Below are 15,837 nucleotides of genomic sequence, written 5' to 3' on the forward strand. Positions count from 1 at the left end.
TGGGAGCCCGGTTTCCCAGAGCCCACCTCCCCACTTGCCCCTCCCAGAGGATCTCACCCGCTTCCTCCTCTGTTGCCCCCCAACTCCAGTACCCCTCCCAGCCCTACTGTAGACACCAAGTCCAGCCCAGGGAGCTGGCCACTCCCCTCTCCCACCCACTTCCACTTGCCCTGGGGAATGTCTTTCAAGATGACCCTTCTGAGGCTCAGCCACCTAGATTTTCCCAGTACACAGGTATCATGGACAGAATGGGGAGGTAACTGAGGGGTATGACTTGAGCCCTGGTGAGGTTGGGGGATGGAGGCCATGTGGGTGCAGGAAGGAGGGCAGAGGAGGAAGCCTGGTGAGCAGGGAGGGAAGCTGCTTTCTGAACAGTCAACAAGCAGAAAGGTGGAGAGTAAGGGGCAGGAGGCCTTGGTTTCCCTCGTGTCTCCCCTGCCCAGGGGTTCCTGGGACAGCACCCAGGACATCATTAGAACCACACTCACTTGACAAGAAGGCATCTGACCCTCTCACTTGTCAAGAAGGCATCTGAAACCCAGAGAGATGAGCAGATTTGCCCCGGGCCACCCAGCAATTTGGTGGTCCTCCTAGGATCACGCCCTGAGCCTCTGGACCCCGGAAAGAGCTGAGGAATTCCTCAATGAGCTGCCAACTAGGTGCCCACTCGAATCCAGCTGCCAGGCCAGCAGGGGCAGAGGGGCTGCAGCCTTTGGAGATTTGCAGCTGTTTCAGCTGCATCCAAGCTGCACCTGACAAAGAGGGACCAGTGGAGCCTGCTGCAGTGGCTGCTCCAGCCGCCCTTTCTGCACTGGGAAGAGGAAGGCTGCGTTTAACCCTCGCCTCCCCAACAAGTGCCTGGGGAATCCAAGCGGCAGGGTCCAGTAGCCTCTCACCCTCCCTTCATGGCTGTGGTTGGGCTGGGCTGGGCTGTGACACCAGAAAACCTGGGTCCCCCACACCACAGCCGAGCCCTCTTCCCTCCTGAAGCAGCTCCAGTCCCCACTGGAGGTGGGGAGGAAATTCCATCTGAGCCCCAGTTGCTCTGAGATTGGAGGGGTCCACCTGCAGCTCCAGAAGGGGCCTGCCCCTCCCCAGGGAAATCAAAGGTCAGGACCCTCAGCACCTCCCCCCGCCTGCCCTGCCGGAGAGCAGGGAGCCCAATGGGCTGCTGCAGGGACAGAAATAGCCCTAACTTTCCAGGGAGGGAGGCTCTTTTTTGGTCTCCATTCTATTCAGTCCCCTCGCAGGCACCACTGCTCCATGGATCCCATAGGCTCATGAAAAGTCAGGACCATTCCCCTTTGCGACGCAGGGGTCAGGCAGTCAGCAGGAGGGAGGGGGAGGCTCAGAGGAGGGGGAGTCACTGAGGACCCGGAAGTGGGAAGGGCCGGGATAGGGGAAGGGAAGAAGGGAGGAGAAGAGAGAGCAGAGGAAGGAGGGGACAGAGAATCCCAGGGGGCGGTGGGTGGGAGGTAAATGGGCGCCTCATCTCTGAAATCACCGCTGATCAATTGTTGGTCTCAAGGTCACACAAAGGGCAGAAGCCTTTGGCCAGGGCCAGTCCAGGGTGTGAGAAGATCAGAGCAGACAAGCCCGGGGGAGGGTGCAAGCTGACATCCAGGCCCTTCCAGCGCTGGCCTTCTGACAACAGCCTCCCCAAGCCCGAACGGAAGAGAGAACGGATGCAGGAGCATGAAGAATCCCAGAATCTAATTTTAGCCCAGTGTTCCCCGCCTCCCCTGCTGACAGTGAGCAGAGCCTGGGAGGGTGGGAGCCTTGCACCCTTTGCCAGAGCTCCTGCTCTTATGGAAGCGGGCACTGGCAGGGAGAGCTGCCAAGAGTGGCTGGGGTCTGCAGGTGAGGCTCCCAAGCTCACACAGGGCAGGGGTTTTGCTGGACTGGGAGGGACCCAAAGTCTGAGCTCTGGTGTCAGAGGCAGGGCTGATGAGGAGGCAGAGGTTGAGGCCAGTGGGTGACACCACTGAGATGAGATTGGGTATGTTTATGTCCTGGCTCTGGATGACCTCAGCCAATTGCCTCTGCCTCAATTTCCTTGCCTGTGAAATAGCCATAGTAATCACATCAATTTCAGATGATGCGCATATGGCCCTAGACCCTAATAGCTCAGGACTGTCATGATTCCTTTCACCACCGCACATCTCAGAGGTCCCCAAACTGATCTGGTACTCCAGACCTGGTACTTAACTTTGCACTGAGGTACAAAGGTGAGGAAAACACCACGGCCATCCTGCTCACGAGCCTGACGCCAAGAACAACTGATTAACTCAGGAACCTTCAGGTCTGGGCTTCCCAGGGAGCTGGGGCAGGGAGTGCAGTGGGGGGAAGGCAGAGATGAAGCCCCAAGCTGGGGAACCCTGGGGATCATAGGGGCAATCCTGCTTGGGCAGACAAGGACACCAAGGCCCAGAGGGGGACCGACTCCTGCCTAAGGACAGACTAACAGGTGGTAGCAGGGTGAGGACATGAACCCCGAACTCTCCACGTCCCCCATCCCTGCCGCCTGCAGCAACAGGACCTGGGAGCAGAAAGCCCTGCCAGTGCCAGGGAAGCCAAAGGCTTCCCAGGTCCAACTCCAGCAGGGCAGATGCCTCCTCCCCAGCAAGAGGCAACCCCATTTACAGGTGGGAGCTGGGCAAGGTCTCATACCCTACACACAGGGTAGGGACCGTGCAGAGGACAGGGAGAGCACAATCACACCACAGTCACCAGGGCCTGATGAGCCCACAAGCCTCCACCTTGAATACTAGCAGCAGATCAGCTGGGCCCTCCTGCCACAGGTCCCTTCTTGAACAAGGGTCAGGAGTCCCTTCAGCCACAGTGCTCCAAAGAGGAGTGCTCAGCAGCCCCAAAATTCTCAGCAACTATCCCCAGGTACAGCTGGCTCATAAGACTCTCTCAAGGGTATCCCTGCCATCTAAGGACCCAGGTTCTCACAGAGGAGGTGCAGCTGTTGGGTCTTCCTCATCCTGCTCTGCCCAGCTCCTCTTTAACTGCGTTCTGCAGCAGTGCCTCCCTTCCAGCAGGGACGTCCTAAGAAAGGGGTGGCCGGAAGGATGATGTGACCAGCTGAGACAGCTCCTGTCCACCTGAACTGCCAGGCAAACAACCCTGCTGGCCTCACACCCCTGACCCTCACCTCCAGGCGACTTGCCTGGATTATTCCTGGAGGCAGAGGGCTACACCCTTCCCACTCCCACCTCTGCTTTTCTCAGTCAGCCTCATCAACCTGTAGCCCTCAGATGGGCTCAGAGAGAAATCAAAAGCAGGTCCTACTCAGAGAGAGCTGCAGGAATACAGTGTAAGAGAGAAGGCCTGATCAGGAGCCATATCCTGGGCCCAGCTCTGGCTGCACCCCGTTAGCCGAATGGCCTGGCCAGGGGCCTGAGACTCCACGCCCCCCGCAGTTCCTTGCCTGAGAACTGAACAAGATAGCAAAATGGAGACAAGCCAAGCACAGGCCCTGCCACACAGCTGTCAGCAGATATTTCCTGAATATATCTGTTATTCCTCAAGTTTGGATGCAATTCTTTCAGCGTGAAAGTGTGGCGTGATGGGTATCCTGGGTCTAGATCTAGATCCAGCCGAGCCAGCTATGTCTGTGTGAGGCGCCTTGAGGCAAGTCCCCTCCTCTCTGTGGGCCCCAGTCTCTTCCTTCATACAATTCAGGGGTTGAACTGAGCTGTCAGGAATGGAAAACCTGGGACATATCTGCCATCAATTACATATTCTGTGGCAGTGGCAGACATGAACAATCAATCACAGCACAGTCACCTACTGAATCTATCCACACGCAGTTTCAGGATCTCAGATACCCAGCACCACTGAGTGAGCTGGCCCAAGAGATGGAATCACAATTCTTCATCACCTGAATTTCATAGTTTTGTGATTTCAGGACCTAGAGAGGTCACCTTACGTCTGAATTTTGTTTTTTGTTAAATGATCAGTGTCAGCAAGGTTGTGAGGATTAATGAGATAATGTATTCAAAATGGGCTAGCAAACAGTCCCATTCTAGCAGTGGTACCTTTCTACCACCATTTGCAGAGACGGGGCAGGGTGCTTTACTCACAGGCCCCAGGCTTGCTCCTTGCAGATGCTTAAGCACCAGTGGACAGTGTGGCCCAGCAGAAAGAAGCTGGGCCTGGATGACCTCAAGCAGGTGATTAGAGCTTTCTCAGCCTGCATTTCGTTAGTATAAAATGGGCTGATACTTACCTTACAGGCAGGCATAAGGATTAAATGAGGTCATCAGACAAAGCCAGAAGAGCCTGGATGAGTAAAAGGGAGTCAATGAACTATCCTCATCTACCCATATCAGGCCTCTGGGTGTCAGCAGTGGGCACCTCGGCAGGTGCGGGGAACTGAGAGTAGGGCAGGGCATGTTTTTCTTGTTAATTCCTCAGTGAAGCCCATGTCCCCATGTCATCAGTGATGGTGGGTACACTGGAGGTCCCACTGGTTGTCCTTAGCAGAAGCATACCCCATGACATTACCGAGGTGATGAGACTGAAGATTCTGGGCCAATGTGGAAGTAGAGGGTAGCCTCACACTGAGGCCCTGGGGCTTCACTGCTCCTCCCTTCTCCCTCCTCCCTGGGCTGACCACTGGTGCTATCCCTTACCCATGGGACCAGACCAACCTGGTTCAGGTCCCCAGAACTGTCCACTCGGGGGTGACTAAGTAGGGCAGGAAAGCTGTGGCACCAGACCACCCAGCAGGGCTAGCTTGGGGCTGTTTTTAAAATCAGTCACAAATCTACCAATCACAACATCCTTTTGTACCCAAAACATCCTCCCATCTTGCCTCTTGGTATACTTCTGCTCTTCCTCCAAGACCCAACCCAAAAGCCACCTCCTCCACGAAGCCCTCCCTTCTCTCCCTTCCCAGGTAGCCAGTCTCAGGCTCCTCAGCCACCCTCACCCTCTGGCTTGTGAAGATGAGTAAGGATCCTGTGTGGATAAAGGCAGGCAGGCAGGACAGGGGCCTGGGGAGACCAGCCAGCCACATCTAGGGGAGGAGAGGACTACTGGGCCAACACCCAGAGTCTGCTGGGCCAGCGGCTGAGGAATAACTGCTCCAGACAGCCCTTGAGCAACGAGGACACCACTTGCTTATTACAAAATATCCTTTATTGATAAAATTGCTCAGACTTTAAAAAAAAACACCTGCATGTCACAATAAGAGATCACAGGCAAGAACACTTGGGGGTCCCGTGAGGTGCACACAAGACCGGCCGGCAGAGGGTCACAGTCAGTCCCTCCCCTGGCCCAGCTCCTCGCCACACCCCAGGGCCATGCTCTGGCCTCACAATGACAACCCACTGAGGCCTGGACTGGCAGCCTCCCACACCCCAGGAGGGACTCTTTTTGGTCCCTTCCATTCTCTCTACACCCCAAAAACTCCCTCAGTGCTCTTCCAAATCTTGCAGGTCCATCTGGTGCCAACAGTGTCTGCACCGCTCAGCCCATCTCCCCCAATACCCGCCAAGCTAAGACACCTGTTGGCCCAATGCTGAAGCCATGCCCTTCCCAAGGGAAGGCCCCGAAACTTTCTTTCCACACTTCCAACGTTCTGGGTGCCAGGTTTGGCGGTGGGACCAAGAACCAGAAAGGAGAGGCTCCTGAATACACAGTCCCATCAGCGTAGGGGGATCAGCGTGGCTGGGTCTGAGGCACTCCACAAGCACCTACCTGGGGGGATCAGTTGTGTTTCACAAGGACTCATTTGGGGCTTGGAGACCTGGCAGGGCACTCCAGTGGGAGGCTCCCCTAGGGGTCCACTGGGCTTTCATGCCAGCACCCCACCTGGGGCTCCGCCACCTGTCAGAGGCTCTCATCTTAGACTGTTCCAACAATGTGGATATTTTGGGGTGTCTTGGGAAAACAATTTGCCCACTTGATGACAAAAGACCTGCCCCCCATGGGGGATGCCCAAGCCACTAAAAACCCTCTTGGTGTTACATGTGAAATGTTGAGAAGCCGTGCAGCCTAATAACCCAGACCTTTGCAGCCACAAGAACACATTCTCAAAGAGATCCTTTAACTTGAAATAGTGATTCTGTCTGCCACTCCCCGCTTCCAGTTTGGGGTAGGAATTCACACACCCCAGGCACAGAACAAAAGTCTACAGGAAGACAGGTGGTGGTAAACACAGAAGAAAGGGATTTTTATATCACCGGATAATCACATTTTTGGTTCTCCAGTGCGTTCCCCCACGGAGCTGAAAGCTTTCTGCAAAGCCTTTCATCTCCCTGCAGCAAGTAGGCGGCGAGCTATTGTCGCCCCTATTTTTGCAGGGGGTGAATGCCAGTGATTGGGGATCTCCCGTCGAGGCAGAGACCAGGCCTCTAAGATCACCCCAGCAAGGCATCCACGTGGCCACCCAACTGCTGGAGGGGTGCTGGGTGAGGAAACCGATCCACAGTTCTGGCCTTTAAAGGAACCACAGATCCAAAAACAGGCAAAATGGGGAAAGGAGGACCCAGAGATGGTGCCACCCCAAAGCCCCCATCCCAGCATCTGCCAGGGACCAAGAGTGTCCAACATGGGTGATCAGTCTTCATTTCTTCCTCCTCCTCAGCAGCAGGCCCCACTGGGAAAAGTGGAAGGCTGGCTTCGTGCTCTTTGTGGGTGGAAGGAGATGAAAAAAAAAAAAAAACACCATAAGTGAGTGGCCTACCAGGAACACAGAGTCCTCAGGAAAGGGAAGCCCTGACATTGGCCTGGAGAGCATGGGGCTCTGGGAAGGAAGTGCTCTTTCTTCTGGTCTTGGCTATGTTCTGGAGGGTTTGAATCACCTCCATCCGCCTGTGCTCAGGCAGAGGGTGGAGAATGGGTCCCCACCAAGCTAAGCCAACAAGGGGAGGCTTCACTGGGACCCTTGAGAACAGCAGCCCCCTACACCCCCGCATACCCCTTCCAAGGAGCTCCTAAGATGAGGCCTGCAGGATCTGGGCAGGGAGCAGAAAGCCCCAAGGAGGCAGCCACACACAGCAAGGCAAGAAGCAAGGCAACCCTGACGCCACCGCACCAACCCCACAAGGACAGTGCAGTTGGGCTCACCAGACCGTCTGGGTCCACGGGCGGCACAGGATCCTCCGGAAGGCACGGCGGAAGTCCTGGTTGAAGATGGTGTAGATAACAGGGTTCAGCGAGCTGTTGCAGTAGCCAATCCAGAAGAAGAACTGGAAGAGGCCATGGGGCACTTTGCAGTGCTTTGGGCAGATGGCGCCCAGGCTGTAGCTGAAGAAAAAAGGGAACCAGCAGAGCACAAAGACGCCGATAACCACGGCCAGCACGAACGTGAAGCGCTTCTCCCGGGTCAGCTGTGCCCGTCGACGCCACCACTGCCCACCCATAGCACCCACACCCCTGCCCAGGAGCACCTGGCCACGTAGGGTGGCCAGCACCCGGGAGCCCTGCGGCTGCCGCAGAGGGGGGCTGCAAGCTAAGGCTGGAGATGCTGGCACTGCCTGGGGTTCACACTCTTCCTCCTCCTCCTCCTCCTCCTCCTCTTCCTCTTCTTCAGCTTCATCCTCTGGAGATGCCCCACAGACACCCTCCTTCTGGCCCTGGCCTGATTTGGGAAGGGCAGCCCAACTGGGTGGCAAGGCCTGGTTCCCAGTATCTTCAGGGGTCTCCCCCTCCTCCTTCTCCCCAGTGGACTTCAACTGTACATTGGCCTCTCTGGCAGAAGCCAGAGAGGCCAGGGCTGGCAGCTTGCCTGAGGCCAAAGCCCCCCCACGGTCAGGTGGGGGCTGCTTGGACTCACCCTGCCTAGGCCCCTGCTTGGCCCTGGGACCTCTGCGGTTACTGCGTTTGGCGATCAGGTAGATGCGCAGGTAGACCAGGATCATGATGAGGCAAGGAGCAAAGAATGATCCGATGCTGGAGGCCAGGATGTACCAGGCCTCCTGGTTGAGCTTGCACTGGGGGCGCCCGCGCGGCTGGGGGCCCTGGTCGCCCTTGTAGATGAGGGGCGGCAGCGAGATGATGGCAGCGATGAGCCACACTGTGAGGATGATGCACTTGATGCGGCGCGGGGTCCGCTTGGAGTTGTACTCCAGCGCGCGGCTCACCGCCCAGTAGCGGTCCAGGCTGATGGCGCACAGATGCACGATGGACGAGGTGCAGAAGAGCACGTCGAGCGCCAGGTACACCTCACACCACGTGCGTCGGAAGTACCAGTAGCCCAGCAGCTCGTTGGCCAACGAGAAAGGGATGATGAGCGTGGCCACCAGGATGTCGGCGGCAGCCAGCGACACCAGGAACAGGTTCTGCGGGGCGCGCAGCGAGCGGCTAGTCAACACAGCCAGGATGACCAGCGCGTTGCCGAAAATGGTGAAGAGGATGAGAAAGGTGATAGCCGCCGCGATGGCCGCAGTGGCCTGCACTGAGTAGGGCTCCTGGTGGTCCATGGCTGGGCGGAACGTGGGCAGAGGGAGCGCTGCCAGCCCGGTGCACACCGTGGGCGACAGCACTGCCCGGCTCGGCTAGACGAGAGCGTCGCCCCTCCGGTGGCACCGAAGGCGCTGGAGCCCCATGGCCTGGGCAAGCGGGGCTTAGGAGGTCGGAAACACCCAGGACCAGCCACCGCCCTCGTACATTCTCCTCCACCGGCGCCCGGGATCCCAGCCGTCAGCCCCAGAGAAGTTTTTCGAGTTTGTCCCGCCGCCGTCCGAGTCCCGCCTGGGACCAGAGAAAGTCGCGCCCTCCCGCCACGCGGATGCCGGACGCACTAGGGGAGCGGGCCGGGCGGGGCCGGTTTTCAGAGGAGGCGCGGAGGCCCCTGTGCCCGCTCAGCTTGCAGGCTGTCGCCCCAGCAGCGCCTGCAGGGGAGCGGGGAGCGGGGCGCGCGGCTGGAGGAGGGCGGAGACTGGAGGCGGGCGCGGGAGCGGGCGGGAGGCGGGGCAGCGGAAGACCGAGGTGGGTGGAAGGTGCTCTTCGCGGGAGGCGCGAGCCCTGGACTCCCCGCGCCCGAACTCCCTGCATCCCTGCCCGCCTTCCTCCCGGGGGCCCCGCCTCGGGAGGGCAGAGGGGCCCGGCGGCCGGGGTCTTCGGCCCCTGGGCAGGACGCGCGCAGCAGTGGAGTGGGTGGGTGCCGGGAGCCAGGACGCGGAGCTGGCGCGCGGGCGGGTACCAGGGCAGGACCCTCCTCCTGGGCGAGCCGGGCTGGGCCGGGCAGGTGCGCGCTGCTCTCCCTTCCGCCTCCTGGGAGACCGCGGAGAGAGCGGGGCCGGCGTGGGGCCGGGGCGCCGGGCCTTAATACACCGCAAGCCCGCCCGGCCGGGCAGTGGAGACGCCGCGGAGAGGTGGAGGAGCAGGGAGCGGGTCCCGACCCTTTCACGGGCACTTGCCCGGCGGACGGGCTCCGTCGGGCCAGCGTGGTGCCTGGAGGGCGCGTCCCAGCCTGCGAGCGCCCCCTGCTGCAGTCCACACGCCCAGCCCGTCCGCGGCCGCCTAGGCCCCAGAGCCACCGCTCGCAGCCTGGGACTTAGGACTTCGGCTTCTTGTGTCTCCTCAGCTACCTCAGTTTCTTCCATTAAGGGCAAAGGAGGTAAGAGGGAAACTGTCTTGGACTCAAATCACAGCGTCAACTGTGACTCAGCCAAGGTTTGTACGCCGCACAGGGTGAGCTGCTGCCCCTTGACTAATGCGAAGGGAGGTCCCTACCTGGGAGTAAAGCAAGGAGACCTTGAGGTTGGGGAGTAAAGGGTGGGGCCTTTTTCACGCAGCACCGAGAAAAAGCAGGTCTCTGGGGCAGCCGTGAAGGGAGGAGCGTCCCTCCCTCTTCTGTAGTGACCCCGGGAGAAGGGGTTGTCCCTCCCTCCCTGCTGCCGCCCTACCTGGCTCCCCTGTATACACACTGAAGCCCTTCTGGGGATAACAGTGGAAGGACAGGTTGGGGTTAAAAGAAACTTCAGACTCAGGCCCCCTACTCGCCTTCAAAGAGCTGTGAGCAACTGCTCTCCCCCAGGGTCCCCATTCACTCTCCCTGCCACACCAGCACCAGCCTGAGCAGCCCTGAGGGCATTCCCTGCCCCCTACCCCATTCTGGAGCCCCTAATGCCATAGGCCCCACCTCATTCACATCCCACGGCTCTGCAAGGCATCCTCTGTATAAATAAGCACCAATCCACCTCTCATAGTGGGGCTTCTCCCAGGTCCCCTCCAGCCTGCTGGACCTCCCCTCCTCCTCCCTGCCCCCTCCGTGGGAGCAGAGCACATGGCCTCTCAGTGCCCAGGGACAATGTCTAGCCCCTCCCCAGGCTCAGGTGGGAGGTACCCTGTCTCAGGTACCCAGACCAACAACCCCAGCCACAGCGGAGTGCTGGGAGTAGCTACCTCCTTAATCCCACCATCCCTGTCATTCTGCCAGACTCCCCAACTTCTGGTGAAGTGCAAGTACCCACAGTCCATGGGGAGGATGCTGCCAGGGCTGGGTTAGGACATGGTAATCAGCCTCTTCCTCACCCCCAACCCCAGGCCTCAGCTCAAAACCAACCAGTTTCCTAGATGTGTCTTTCCCACCCTCCAGGCTGGGCAGGGCCTGGACACCACCTGGGCGTACATCACCAGGGATGGAGAGATGTCAGTAGCCCCTTCCCTGAGGAAGGACAGAGGGTGGCTACAGGAGCCTGGGGAGCAGCTACTTAGGCAAGTGCCTGCCTGTCCCCAGGGCTCCTGAGGCCTACACAGTCTGAGTCTGCTAGAGGTCCATGTGGGCAATGGGAGGAATGGCCTTCCCACCATCTCCAACCACACTCAGGCTGGGGGTCAGTGAGCAGCTCCCCAGACTATGCAGCCAGAATCAGCCTGTGTCTTCTGGCCCATCTTTCTTCAAGGGGCACTGCAGGAAGAGCAGGGAGAGAGTCTATAGCTGGCAGACCTGGGAGATGTGTGCCCTCCGGGTAGCAGAGCTACCTTGGCATCCATACCGCTGCCCCTCAGGCTGTCACCTTCCACTGCAACCATCTCCTCCCAGCTCCTCCCCGGGATGAATGAGTGAAGCTTGAGTGCAGCGTGGGTGTGCCAGCTCTCCTGGGCCGTTTGGGCACTAAGGTAACTCAGCTCCCCCTCCTCTCTGAAGCTCACCATCTTTCCCCAACACACACACCTTCAGCCATGAGGCTGCCAGGTGCAGGAATTGGAGCCTACTGGCTGTAGCAAGGCTTCCTTTAGCTCTTCCTAAACTAGACCTGACCTTCCACTGTCATCCCGTTCCATAGGGATGGGCAGAGTTCAGTCCCAGACCTGCAACAGCAGCCAGCAGCAAGAGCTGCTGGAATGTTTCCAGCCACATAGCTGGGGAATGGGCAGCAGGGCACACCCTGGATCCCAACCCTCCGTTCCTACCCTGCCAAGCCAGTGCTGGACCCTGGATGTGCCCTGGGTCTCCACTCTCCAGACTTTCCCCGGAGCTGTTTGCTATGATAGAGATGCCCTCTCACCCTTCCTTCTGTGCTTGGTGGGCCCCTACTCACAATTCAGGGTCCACTCACCAGTCATCACGCTCTCAGGCAGAGGGAGGACCTCCATTCTCCAGGTTCCGCAATGCCAGGCGGCACCACTTTCACACTCAGTACAATTCTAAGCTGGTGTCTGATGGGTTTTTTGTATCACTCCTGTCCATCAGAGTGGGCATGCCTTCTCTGTCCCTGGTACCTGGCACAAGGTCATCGACCATGAGGAACAGTGGCTGCAGTGCACACATACACATGAGGTTCTAAGACAGCCCAAATAAGGGTGCCCTGGAGGGATGTCCTGAGGAAGAGAGGCCATGGGGAAAGGCAACCTAGCCATGGAAATGATCCATCTTTTCCAAAGAAGGGCAAGACCATTGTCCCATCTCTGGCTGTAAGACCTTAGTTAGAAGCTGTGGGGCCACTTCTCAAGGCCTGAGAGGTGAGGTGGTGTCACCAGATCTCCTGGGCTGGCACTCCAACAGCTCACAGCCATGCCTTCTTGCTCCTAAGGGCCCACTGAGACTGACCCCCATTGGGCCACGCACCCCACCTTTCTCCAGATGCCCCCTGCAACAGCGTTTCTCATCCCAGACCATGGTGTATGCCCCAACCTCCCCACTTCCCAGATCCTTGAGTCATGTCCTCTATAATAGAAGTCAGTCATCCTCTCTGCATAAAGATCTTGACAAAACCCCAGCCCTGGTCAAACCTAAATCATCCACCCACTGCCTGCTTTCAACCAAGCAGCTGTTCTTTCCGGAGCAAAACACTGTCTGCATCGACTGGCCTCGCTCTAAATTCATGACCACAAATCTCCAAACGTCCCTAGTACATTCACTTTCCCACTTGTTAAAATCAGCATCCCTCCTCCCTCTCCAACCTCCCATCCGCTCCTCTGACCCCCACCCATGCTGTGACTCTGCCTGGTATTTAGGGGAAAATGGAAGTCCAGGCAGAAATTCATCCCCCCACACCCGCCACTGGCATTTGAACTCAAACTCTCTTTGCTGATTGAAGGGCAAGTCCTCAGCCTGTGCCCTGGAGCCCAACCCTTCTCACCTCACACCAGGGTCCCCCCACTTCAGTTATCCCCCTTTCATGGTCACTGTCCCCACTCTACAAAGCCATCTCCACCCCTTAGAAAGCATCCTCTCCCCACTTTCCACTGCTTCCCATAGCCACCTTCCTCATGTGTCCGTGTCCAGGCACTGTCGCCGACCCCTCACACTCTCTCCTTAACCCTAGCAGGGTATCTGCAGACCCTCCACTAGAGTCTACCCTGGTGGGTCATGCCCTGCTGCACATCACCAAGCACCAGGCTTAACTGCCATCTTTCTTGGCAGCATTTGGCACAGCAGCCCTTCCCCTGGAACACCCACAGGGTCTGCACCCTCCTTGAAAGCCACTCCTCTACAGCCTTTTCTTCTCCCAAACTCTAAGTCAGAGGGTCTTGCTAAGAGTGATTCTCTCCCCGCCAAAGGACATTTGGCAATGTCTGGAATACAGAAAGGGGGCTGCTACTGGCATCTGGTGGGTAGAAGCCAAAGATGCTGCCATACTTCCTGCAAGGTACAGGGCTACCCCCCAACAACAAAGAATTACCAGGTACAAAATGCTGAAATGCTGAGATTAAGAAATGTTGCTCTAAATGCTGCAGCACCCCAGCTCAATCTGAGGATCCTTCCTCTTCCTCTACACCCATGGCTCCACTCCAGATGTGACGGCACTCCTCCAGCCACCTCCTGCCTTGCTCTCCCCACTGAACCCCAGGCTCCTTCAGCCCACCAGCTGACCCCTTTGATGTCACATGGACACCTCAGACCTGGCATACCATTTCCCCCAGCCCTGCATAGCCCCGCGGTCCTCAGTGCTGGATTCTCAGTGAATGGTGCAGCTCCCCACCTGAGAGCCGGTGCCCTCACCCCATGCATGCAATAAGTGGGGCCACTGTGACCCCTAAACACTCCAAAAGCACCTGCTCCTGTCCATCTCTATGGCCCCTCTCCCTTGCACAACTGCAGTGGCTTCCCAGCTATTCTGCTTCCAACCCATTCTCCAGAAGGCATCAAGGACTTTTTAAACCTTAAGTTGGATTTGACACCATCTTCCTTCAAAACCTCCAGTAACTGCTGCCTGCGGCTTGTGAAATAAAACCCACCCCGTCTCTGCCTGACTTGGCTGCAGCCCCCTCCCCCTGCCAGTTACACAGACCCGACCCACCTCTCTTTCCCCTGCCTCAGGACCTTTGCACTGGCTACTCAGTACCTGAATTTTTACAGGCAGCCTCCTGCCATTTAGGGCTCAGCTGAAATGTCACATCCTCAGAGGGGCCCTTCCTAAGCAGCAGCCTAAGGGGGCACTCCACTCTCCCATCATTTGCCAAGGCCAGATGTTTTCTGGTTTGATAACTTATTGTCTAGTCCGCTCCGCCCTGAATAAGTTCCATGAGAGGAGGAGCCTGCCTTGCTCACTATGCTATTCCCAACAGAACAGAGCTTGCCTGGCACCAAACAGCCATGCCATAAGTATATTGGATGAGTGAACAAACTGAGCCCACACAGCTACATGGTCGGTGACTGGGGAGGTGAACAGGCCACAGACCGCAGGGGGTTGGCTAGCCACCTGGGCTCTAGGTAACACCCCAGGGGCCTGTACCCCTCATACCACCAAGGCTCAAAGGACTGAACCTTGTCCCTACCCTGCCCTTAAGTCACCAGGCTCAGTGGCTTTGAGAGAACCCGGAATTGGAGACAAAGAGCCAAATCCTAACAGAGGCTCGTGATGGGTGGCCTGAGAGCCAGGGGCCTCCCAAGGCATGAAGCACAGTACCTCCTTCAACCCAGCGTGGCCACCAAGAAACCCCCCCAGCAGCAGAGGCTGACAGGAGTGCCTGCCTCCTATGTCCTTGATAAAGGGGCCATTGCATGTACTGCCTCTGTCTATGACCACCTCAAGGTCTCTGCCTGGGAGCCTCCCAGGGGGGCTGTCTCCCCAACTCCCCCCCATCCTAGGGGCATAGCCAGAGCCCCTACGCACTCCCTGAGCCAGGTGCAGTCCTTCCCTCATTCTAATGCATGGGACTGGGCTAACAGCAGACTGAAGGCAGAGGCCACAGAGTCCCCTGAGTGCATCCTCATGTCCCTAGTGTGGCCCCAGCACGTGGCCCTCCAGAAAGCTGGCAAATGGCAGCCTTTCCCCGGAACCTGGGAATGCCAAGCTTCAGCCCTGCCCTGCTGCTTCCCAGCCAGGACCCCCTGGAGCACTCACTGAAGTCTGTCTTCCCTGGAAGGTGGGATAGCCACCCTGGGGCCCACAGGGTAAGGGGCGTTAAAGGCACACAGGAGTCAGGAAGCTCTGCATAGCACACTCGGCTTTATTTCCTTCCCCAACACATGGGACTCCTACCCCCTTCCACCCCAAGTAGGGCTTCCTTGACTTTCTGAAAGGCCACCAAAATAGTACTCCTTGGGGACTGAGGCACCTCTGGCCCAGTCCCACTGACTGGCACCCTGGATGCTTTCTTCATGCTTGGGACAAACCTCATGGGGAAAGCCAGGAGCTGGGGCAGAGGAGGAGGGGGGCCTGACTGAAGGAGGACAGGACAGGTAATCCCAGTCCTTTCTCCTTCCAAGGCTGCACCTGGCTGAGCTACAGGGAATAGCAGTCTGGGGTAGAGATGACCAAATCCTGTGTTCAAGGGCTTCAGGGGCCATCTGAGGTTGCCACTGTATGGTCTGGTAGTGCCCCACTTCTTTTTCTTCTCCTGGACCGTGGCAACCCTTGGCTCAGTACCTTCCTGCTCTGCAGGAGAGTGAGTTGGGCTCTCAAAGCCTCCTGGAGACTCAGGCTGGAGGGTACACCAATGCAGAACAACATCCCCCACACTTGGGTATGTAGGGTGGGATGGGAGGCTGTTCCCAGGGTCCCAGCCAGAGGGCTGCCCTGAGGGAGAGGTAGGGACACCATTAGTCCATGCTGGGGGCAAGGCCTCAGCCACAGGAGGGATTCCAGGGTGCTGCAGGGCTGGAACCCACTTCTTTCCCACCCCTTCCAGGACCTGTCCCTTTAGAATGTCACCTCCCATCCCCAGCATCCTGCAGTGCTGGGGAAAAACTCAAGAGCAGGCAGAGCCAGGTCTGCCCTTCCCCCACGGCAGAGCTAGAAGGCCCCCTGGCCCTGGGAGCCCTTAGGGGAACATGATGAGAAGAGAGGGGAAGAGGCCCAGCCCTCTGAGGTGGGGTGACAGTTTAAGGTTGGAAAATAGGGGTGTGGCCTAGAGGAGCAAGGGGTAGATGGCCCAACTCCTCCAGGTAGAGGATGCCCTCCCCACCTGGAGACAGAAGCCACAGGC

The 15,837-nt window shown here is 58.1% G+C and overlaps 1 protein-coding gene across 2 annotated transcripts; it reads right to left on the reverse strand.

Annotated features, from left to right (window-relative positions):
• Positions 1-5,133: 5,133 nt before the first annotated feature.
• Positions 5,134-8,844, reverse strand: ADRA2B (adrenoceptor alpha 2B). 2 transcript variants are annotated; one of them, XM_035271549.3, is made up of 2 exons: positions 7,084-8,844; positions 5,134-6,643 (listed from the first exon to the last, which is right to left on the reverse strand). In XM_035271549.3, coding segments are annotated over exons 1-2 (1,356 nt in total). In that variant the 5' UTR covers positions 8,439-8,844; the 3' UTR covers positions 5,134-6,642. The 2 variants fall into 2 exon arrangements, with proteins under 2 accessions (XP_035127440.3, XP_078204516.1); XM_078348390.1 differs by lacking the exon at positions 5,134-6,643 and having other exon boundaries at positions 7,080-8,844.
• Between the last annotated feature and the right edge of the window lie 6,993 nt (positions 8,845-15,837).

Source organism: Callithrix jacchus, chromosome 14, assembly GCF_049354715.1.
Source record: "Callithrix jacchus isolate 240 chromosome 14, calJac240_pri, whole genome shotgun sequence".
Taxonomy (NCBI): Eukaryota; Metazoa; Chordata; class Mammalia; order Primates; family Cebidae; genus Callithrix; species Callithrix jacchus.

Excerpts from the sequence above, each read along its gene's own strand:
- ADRA2B (XM_078348390.1), bottom strand. The coding sequence starts at position 8,438 with ATGGACCACCAGGAGCCCTACTCAGTGCAGGCCACTGCGGCCATCGCG.